The sequence below is a fragment of the Juglans regia genome, unplaced genomic scaffold (assembly GCF_001411555.2).
Source record: "Juglans regia cultivar Chandler unplaced genomic scaffold, Walnut 2.0 Scaffold_50, whole genome shotgun sequence".
In the NCBI taxonomy this organism is placed as follows: Eukaryota; Viridiplantae; Streptophyta; class Magnoliopsida; order Fagales; family Juglandaceae; genus Juglans; species Juglans regia.
In genome coordinates, this window is record NW_023359851.1 from 26,488 (window position 1) to 36,380 (window position 9,893).

The 9,893-nt window shown below is 35.7% G+C and overlaps 1 protein-coding gene across 1 annotated transcript; it reads right to left on the bottom strand.

Moving 5' to 3' along the window:
- Positions 1 to 1,092: 1,092 nt before the first annotated feature.
- Positions 1,093 to 2,668, bottom strand: LOC118345828 (F-box/kelch-repeat protein At1g23390-like). Its single transcript, XM_035687036.1, has one exon. It carries the CDS (start codon positions 2,527 to 2,529, stop codon positions 1,372 to 1,374), a length of 1,158 nt encoding a protein of 385 aa, XP_035542929.1. The 5' UTR covers positions 2,530 to 2,668; the 3' UTR covers positions 1,093 to 1,371.
- Between the last annotated feature and the right edge of the window lie 7,225 nt (positions 2,669 to 9,893).

Consider the following 9,893-nt stretch of genomic DNA (forward strand, 5'->3'; position numbering starts at 1 on the left):
TGGTACCAGAAATATCATGTGTGGCTGCAGAAGAGCTCCCATTGCGATAGCGCATGGATGTCACTCGCACACTTTGGACCGCGTGTGTGGCTCAGGCGCCGCTCTGTTCGAAGATATTTTTCCACTGTTTGAAGGATCAACGCCTTGAAAATCTTGCGTTAGGGAGCGCAGTGGTCGTCGGGTTCCGAAGAACAATAGATCAGCATTTCACCATACTTTGAAAGAAATACATACAAAACCATAAAAAAATAAAAGAAAAAACTAGAGAGAAAATGAAGAAGGGATGAGGGAGGGAGGAGCCAAAGCTCCAACCCCCCTCCTCTAGTCTGGGTTTTTTGAGGGGGGCTGCTCTAGAAAAAAAGGGAGAGAGCGAGAGATGTGCTAGGGTTTCACAAAATTCCATCAAAGTTTCTCTTTAGAGTTAAATGTACTTAAAAGTCAAATACAAATACTTTTCAATTTCAAATCATTATTATTATTTTTTATCTAATAATTACCTAATCATTATAGCTTTCACAAACTTTTAAACAAAATATATAAAAAAAAAAAAATCATTTTCAAATCTCAAAACAAAAATAATATTAAAAAATTATATTCTAACAATATTTTAACTTTATAATATTTTTATTAAACTTTTTCTCTTCCATTTTCCAAAATCCAATAACACATCTTAACTCAAACACATTTTACTACTATTCACAAATCATTTCATCATTAATTAAGCAAATTCTATTTCCATAGCATCCGCTCTTGGAAATAGTTTTAAAATAATTATATATTATATTTATTATTAATGTTATTTTGAGATTTATTTTGGAAGTTATAAGTTGTTTTGAAAATAGAAGAGTTATAAAGAAATGGGTCTATAATAAATTATATAAGTTGTTTTATATTATTTTAATATATATAATATCTAGACATTACTACATGAAAACTTAAAACTATGAATTTCTATAATAAATACAGAAAATTCTACATTTTTAATATTTTATCTCTCCAAATTATAAAGAGTATTTTGGAATGAAAAAACTACAACAAATCTCGTCCCATTCCCTGTTTAAGTCTAAATAAATGGTAGTGATAGGATTACTAAATAAATAATGGAATCATCCTTCAATTTCACCAAACATTAATTCTTTACAATTATTTTACAGCTTACTTTCAATCAATCGATACAATCTTTTGGACATTAAAATAAATTTTAATATAATAAAATTGTCCTAAACTATAAAAATTTTGGACATTTATTTTAAAAAAATGAAATTCACAATTAAAAAAAAAAATACCCACAAGAATTACATTACTATCATTTCTCTTTTCCTGTTACCAAACACCAGTTGCCACAAATGTCTCTGTTCCTTTTCCTCGTTGTTAATCCACAATATTGTCCTCGACAGTGAATCTTCGATTCCCAGAGCATATTGCATCGTGCAAAACTCCGAGTCCTACGTCCGAACATGTGAATACTAAACGCTGCATCCGACTCTCGTCGTCGCCCACAACATTCCGAACACTCCCCCACCTGCATGCACCGTCGGCGACCTCGCACAAGATCAACTCCCCTGGATCCGACGGGTTGTGCAAGTACGCGAATTGACCCATCGTGTTCAACCCAATCGACGGTAGGCAAGCGCTCTCCCCTTTCAGCTTTCCTACCAGCTCCTCCGGCATCTCGCCTATCTCCCTTAACTCCACCATTTCAGTCCCCTTCATGGCTTCCCACAATTTTACGCCTTTCACATTCTCGCTGTCTCCGATTAGGCCCACCACCACCATGCTGTCATTGACGAATCCAATCGCAGAGGAGAAAACGTGATTACCTGGTCGCAGATCGTACGGCCCGTACCAGGTCTTGGTGCTGGGATCGAACGAGTGCGTTATGCCGGAGCTTTTCTCCGTCACGTACATCTTGTGCTCGTCCACGGCTACGGAGAGCCATAAGGAAGAGGGGGAATCCTTGAGGACGGTGGGGATCCATTGGCAAATGTCCCATTTACCGGTCCTCAGGTCGTAGGTTTCCAACGGAAGCGGATCATCACCTAAGTCGAAGGTTCCGCCGGCGACAACAACGCGGTGGCCAACCAGCGCAACGATCGGGTCGGTCCGCCAAACGAGCGGGGCGTTGGCGCGGTTCCATTTAAGGTGGAGCGGGTCGAATGAGAAAGCGAACTGGAGGGATGTCTGCATGTAGAGGAGGGTCGAGTGCGACGACCGGAGGGCCGAGACGTGATTGATCGGCGGCTGATCGATCTTCAGCCACACGCCGGAGCGCGGGTCATACGCGTGCGCCGTGGTGGCGTAAGGGTGGCGAGTGCTCTGTTTGTGGACAATGAGCCAGGGCTTGATGGGATTCAGGTGCCGAAGAGACGAGAAAACGGCGCGATTCCAGGTGTTAGACACGCAACGTGCGTGCTCGAGATCGATGAGAGGAACGTGCGAGAGGATAATCTCCAAGACATCTCCATGGATCGAAGCAGTAGCAGAAGCTTCTGCTTCTGCCTTTAATTCCTGCTGATTGTTTTCTTCCATGGATAAAGAAATGGTGTTTGAGCCTTGAGGCCTGGTTTTAGAAGTATGGAATCTATGGATGGGAATCGGGATGATCCGATGATGTTTTTATCGAATGGACAATGACGTTTTATGGAACACTATCCATAGTTCGGTAGTCGTCTCTATTTTCCAATTAATTTTCAGCTCCGCCTTAAATATTATATATTTTTATTATATATAAAAAAATAATATTAGATACCGTTTGTAGGTTGTGTTTGGATAATAAGATGATTTCAGATACTCTATGAATAATAATGAAAAAATAATACTAGAATATTGAATAATAATGAGAAGTAATGAATAATATTGAAAAGTATGTAAAAAATAATAATAAAATAATAAATAATAGTGAAGTATTTTATCCATTTTTATTTTTAAAAATTAGGGTCTATTTTAAAGAAAATATATATATTTTTTATGTTTGTCTCGATTTACTTATATATATGTTTTTTAAATAAGTATGCGAGACATATACTCCTAAATATCATTTTTAAAAAAAGTCTACTTGTAAGTTAGTTTATTGAAAAAAATCAAATATGATTATATAAGGAAAACCATAAAAAAGAAGAAGTAAATATTTATCAATAGAAAGTTCGTGGTTTTGACATACCGTAAGTGGACCCACCACAAGGATGAAAAATATTATCTCCTTTTGGTTTAATTTAAGTTTAAAATAAAATCATGTGACCCGGTCTAAAGTAGTGTGCAACACATTAGAGATATATAATGACATGAACCATATACTTTTACTGAATAGTAAATGTGAGATTGTTGAACTATGACAACAACAACTTATATTTATATATTATTTATAATTTTCATTAGCATTAAAGGTCGTGATCACCTCTGCCCTGTTTCGAGAAATGTTATTATTTATTTTTAATTTTGTTATTTTTAGTCACATGACTTATAATATATCATATTAGTAAATATAATTAGTAATGTTGGAAACGTGTTTTAAAATGAAAAATTCTATTTACAGTCTCTAAATAGAAATTGTATGTACAAGTTTTTTATTAAATTGAAAAAATTACTATTTTAATAAGAATATTATTATAATTTTATGAAAATTTAAAGATAAAATTAATTAAGCTTATAATACAGTCTTTATTTAGAGACTGTATATAACATTACTATTTTAAAATCGCTTGAAAAACTTGTAAAAAAACTCAGCAATATTTCCTGTCGGTTGTAGTTGGTGTTAATTTGACTAATGATATGCGCATTAAGCTAATTTCAAAGGCAACCTTTGATTAATTGGACTTGGGGGGATAAACTATAAACCGCCAACCTATCTTGACCATATATATATATATATATAATCATATGCCAAAAATATAAAGACAGATCAGAGGTTCTAAAGAGAGAGAGAGAGAATATATATTTTATATAAATTTATTGTAAGAAAAATGATTATTTTAGTAGAAAGTTGTTATTTTCGTAAGAAATAAGGATTGAAATAAGCTTTTTCTCTTATAGGAACATTACATAACCTAATGAATTAGATAATGTTTTGAACTATTGGTACTAATTGTATGCACAATAGTTTTTAAAGCATTGAAAATGGTTTTAGAAACAGATGACCAACCCTCGTGTTAAACCCTTTACATTCCTCAATTTTTAAGCGCTTGTAGATTTTCATTGCCACTTCGAAATAAATTAGGAGCCAATACTGTTCACCAACCCATCATGATGATCAACAACCCCCTGGGCCCAACACGGAACTGACACAGTTGAACCAAAAAAAACTTCGGATAGAGACAGACATTCAAGCTTTCATGCATGGGATAGAAGTTGCACGTACAGGTTGTGTTGGAATTTTGAGCTGAATTGAAATGAATTAAGTTTTTTTGTGAATAATGGTGAGTTAAAATAGTAGAGTAATTCTTGTGGAGTCAATTTAAGTTGAATTTAGATATATTTAGATGTTAAAATGATTTTAAATATATTTATGAGAAATTGAAAAAGGTTGTAGGTCCTACGTGTAAAGAAGTTTTGAGTTTGATGAGTTTACTGAATTGATCTTAGTAGAGTCCAACAACCAAACGGGGCCGAAGACACTCTAATCAAAGCAATTGTTGTAGCTATGATGGATTGGATTTAAGGTTATGTTTGAATATTGATATGATCTCAGATGATTTGTAAATAATAGTAAAAAAGTAATAAATAATAATTGTTAAAGAGACACATTTCCAGAATTCTATATCATTGTATTGCATGAGTAAGTATCATTTTATACACACGACAATGGAATCTTTCTGTTACAAATAGAAAATAATAAAAAGAATAAGTCATCTTCTAGAATACACTAATGTGACTCTGGTGAAATATTCACAACAGAATGGTCTATGCTAATACGCTCCCTCGAGTCTAGTGGGGTGTCACCAATAATGAGACTCGAACGAAAACTAGAGAACTTGTCTGAGACTAGGGGCTTTGTAAATACATTAGCAATCTAATCCTTTGAGCTACAAAATGAGACATTGAGGTCTTGACAGCAACTCTATCTCTCACAAAATTATAGTTAATGTCCATGTGTTTGGTTCTTGAGTGGTAGACAGGATTAGCCGAGAGGTAAGTAGTCCTAATATTGTCACACCACAAGATAGGGGGCTTGGGTAAGAAAATTCCTAACTCGTGAAGCATGGTTTGGAGCCAAATTAATTTGGCAGCTGTGGAGGCAAGAGCCTTTATATTAAGCTTTTGTGCTTGATTTGACCATTGTCTTTTACATTTTGGAACTCTATGATATAAGATGATCCCCTAAATTGAAATTTGGGAATTCAATCCGAAACTTCTAAATAAATTGATTTAAATCAAAATGCTAAATCAATTTATTTAGGGGTTTTGGATTGAACCCCCAAATCAATTTAGGGGTTCAATCCGAATCCCTAAATTGATTTCGGGATTTCAATCCAAAACCCTTAAATTGTGTTGGCTTTGTACTTTGCCTTATTTTTTCATGTGTAGTGTATTATTATATTTTTTTATATCTTGTGTTGATTGATTTTATAATTTATTATTGTGTTGTGGAATCAAAAATGTCTTGTCAAAGAGATTTCAGTGACAACTCTCCTACCCCTACTAGTACCTATGCCCCAGACCCTAACCCTACTCCAACCCTTGGGAGTGGGAGTACACCTTGCCCTCCCCTAAGCCCATACAAGGTAAGAAACCTGTTTCTATAGTTTACTCTAATTTTACCAAACTAGAGAGTGATGACTACAATAACCCCCAAGCTAAATGTAATTATTGTGGGAAAATATATGGATATCACTATAGGAAATATAGTACATCTCAATTAAATGTCCATTTAGAGGAATAATGCAAGAAGAGTCCAATATTAAGATCCTTACTAGAGATGAGTCAATCTAGACTAGATATTGGACTAAAAAAAATGACGGATGAGAGTAGTGAGGGTCTAACGTTGAAGGGGTTTACGAAGTATAATGCTGGTGAGTGTAGAAGAAAGTTAGCTCATATAGTTATCATAGATGAGCTATCTTTTTAGTTTGTGGATGGGAGACAGTTCCAAGAATTTGTCCAATAATTGAAATCTAGATTTACGCTTCATTTTTGTCACATTGTGGTAAAAGATATTAAAAAGATGTACTAGAAATATAAAGATGTTTTGAGGGGCCAATTGGCGGGTTTGATAGTTTGTCTCACTACCGATACTTGGACTTCTGTCCAAAATTTCAATTATATGTCTTTGACTGTTCATTTTATTTATTCTGATTGGATTCTTCGTAAAAAGATTATTAAGTTTTATCAAATAACTGATCACAAAGGTGAGATGATTAGGAAGGCCTTGGAAGCCTCAATAATGGAGTGGGGGTTGGCACGGGTTTTGACCTTTTCGGTTGATAATGCATCGTCTAATGATGTCGCCTTGGGATATCTGAAGACTTATCTTTGAAAGACAAATAAGACATTCTTGGGTGGTGAATATTTGCATGTTAGATATTCTACACATATCCTGAATTTAATTGTGACTAAGGAGTTGAAAGATGTTGATGACTCGGTTGAACGAGTTAGAATGACTGTGAAATTCGTGAGGTCTTCTCCTTCTAGATTGGAGAAATTCAAGATTGCTGTGAATACTATGGGCATAACATCGAAGAATGGTCTTTGTACTGATGTTCCTACCAGATGGAACTCAACCTTCTTGATGTTGGAGGCGGCCCAAGATTATAAGGCAGCCTTTCAATTATTGAGTGATGAAGACATTCAATATTTCAAATACTTTGATGAGCACGGGGGATTAGGAAAGCCTAATGATGCTGATTGGGAGGTAGTTTCTACTTTTGTTGATTTTCTCAGACTTTTTTACAATGTCACATTGAAGTCATCTGGTTCTTTGTATCCTACATCCCATGAATTTTTTCAACAAATATGTAGGGTGAAAAAAGAATTAGACGACATGTGTAAGGGTTCCAATCGAAGGATGAGGGGGATGTCATTGACCATGAGGGTCAAATATGACAAGTATTAGGGAGATTTGACTAGACTAAAATATTTTGTTATATGTGGCTGTTATTCTTGACCCCGTTTGAAAATTTAAGGCATGTAATATGGTTTGAGACTTACGCACGATCAGACATGGGTTGATTTTATTGGTAAGATGACCCGAGATACCCTGGCTAAATTATATGATGAGTTTAATGTAATTAAGGGTGATACTGCATCTACTACACCTACACCTACACCTACCCCAACACCTCCTCCAGACACCGAAGCAATAAAGAAGCGTAGATTGGCGTGGACTAAGACCCTCGCACATAATTCCACACTAGTCCGTCAATGTATGGAGGTGGTTTCAAAATTAGAAAACTATTTTTTAAGGGATCTTATTCAAGATGATGATGGTTTCGACATATTAGGATGGTGGAAGGCAGCAACAAAGAAATATATCATTCTTTCTGAGATGACCCGCTGTATGTTGGCCATCCCTATTAGCACCATTTCCTCGGAGTCAGCCTTTAGTATTAGATGACTCATATTGGATCCTTTCTATAGTTCATTGTCTCCTATAACTGTGGGGAGGCATTGATATGCACACAGAGTTGGACGATGAGAAATGATATTTATGTTCTGGATGTTTTAGATTTTAAGGAGACCGACGAAGAGGGTGGTGGTGATCAGTTTGGATTTGGACCATCTGGTAATTGTTGTTTTTATTTTATTATTTTTATTTATTTATATTCATTTTGATTTCATCGGTATTAATTTTAGTATTCATTGTTGTAGCAACACATGAGACGACTCAGACGATGTCTACCTCTATTACAATATGAATATGTGCTTAAGCCTCAAAAGACTACCCATCCGGTTCGTCCCAAATGTCACAGTCAAAGACCCAAATAACTCTATGCCTCTATCTTTAGATTCTTAATTTATTAGAATATTGAAATCTGAATCATTTGTACGTATTATGTATTTGATTTGTAATTTTGTAATATTAATACAATGTCTCTTGGACAATTTTTTGTTTGTAAATTTGTAATTGTTTAGACTTTCTATTTTATTTTTGTAATAGCTTAGTTATTATTATTATTTATTAGTTTATTAAATATTAGGTAGTAGACTTGTAGCCTGTAGTAATACTTCATTAGAGTCTAAATTAGTAAATTAGTAAATTTGTATAATGTATATATTATTTTTGTTCATGTAACTTTTTTTTTAATCAGGTTTTATAATCTTTTTTTTTTTTAACTTCTAATTTTATGGAGCTATTTCTAGGCTGGGGTTAGAGGGGGCGGGGACAGATTGAACCCCCAACCCGCAGCCCGTTATCCGAGATGGGGACAAAAATCAAGACCCTGCCCATGTGGGGGCGGGGTGGGGGGCTATGCCGTCCCCGTAGGGGGCGGGTAGCACCCTCAGGATAGTGCATAAATTAACATACTTTATTCACTGCAAGAGATATGTCATGTATTGTAAATGACAAATATTGTAACCCACCAACAATACTCTTGAAGAGTGTACTGTCTTCAAATGAAGGAGAATCAAATTAAGAAAGTTTGAGTGCAGCTACCATTGGAGAGCTCATTGATTTGACATGTTATATATTGCTTCGAGTTAGCAAATCTTTGATATATTTGTGTTGAGACAAAAATAATCCAAATTTGGAATAGTCAATTTCAAGACCAAGAAAATAGGACAATCGACCAAGATTTTTTATAGGAAAGGCCATGCCCAAATCACGGATAAAAGTTTCAATAGCCCTCGGCTTTGAGGAAGTTATAACCATGTCATCAACATAAATCAAAACAAACATATGCAGATCACCACAATGTAAAATAAATAGAGAGAGATCTGATTGTGAAACAGAAAAGTCATACCCATGCAACCAATAGGTTAATTGAGCAAATTTGGAACTTTCAGGTCAATAAACCCTTGGGGCTACTGCATATAAACAATGTCAGATAATTCTCCATGCAAAAAGGCATTTTCGATATTCAATTGGTGCAGAGGTTAGCCAAAACTAACAGCAATAGAAATAACCAATCGAATAGTGGATGGTTATACTATAGGACTAAATGTCTCATTGTAGTCAAGGCTAGGTTGTTGGTGATAGCCCTTGGCTACCAACTTGGTTTTTCTACACTCAAAGGATCCATTAGGTGCAATTTTGTTTGATATACACAACAACAACCAAGTATATTAAAAGAGGGACGATGGGGTACCAAATTCCATGTGTTATTCTGAAGGAGAGCAGTGTGATCTTTGCTCATGACCTCACGCTACTTAGGAAACTTTGAGGCAATTGAGAAACTTGAAAGCTCATATGGAATAGTGCTCGTGGTGAGGAGGCAGTGCTGCCGTGGATAGGGAATAGTGACATTTGTAGAAACTCGAGGCCAAGATGAATGAGTATGACTACGGGTTATGATGAGAGATTGTGGAGGACGAAGAAGAGTTGGAGAAGGAATAGATTGATGCGTGATAGAGGGAGGGGGTTTGGGAGAAGAGATGGGAGCAGGAGATCGAGAACTTTTAGGAGAAGAGGGATTACGGTTAGATTGATCTAAGAGGGTATGGCTTGATGAGATTAAAGGATGGATTGGACCTGGGCCTAGGTTGAGTATTGAGGGAGAAAATAAAGAAAGATGGGTCGTTTGAGATGAAGAAGGTATGAAGGTATTATTGAGCTTCGGTTAGTGAAAAGGAAAGGAGGTTTGTTCCCTAAGATGTGTAGATGGCAGTGAGAAGTGAGGATTAGAGGAAAGAAACACGTAAAGCCCATTACGGGTTGGTCCTATAAGGGGGATGTTCTTGCTCCGATTGTCCTTCACAGAGAAATGGGTAGAGTGAAATTCAAAAAAACATGAATTGCCATT

Bases quoted from the DNA above. Each gene is read 5' to 3' on its own strand.
- LOC118345828 (XM_035687036.1), bottom strand. From the start codon at position 2,529: ATGGAAGAAAACAATCAGCAGGAATTAAAGGCAGAAGCAGAAGCTTCT.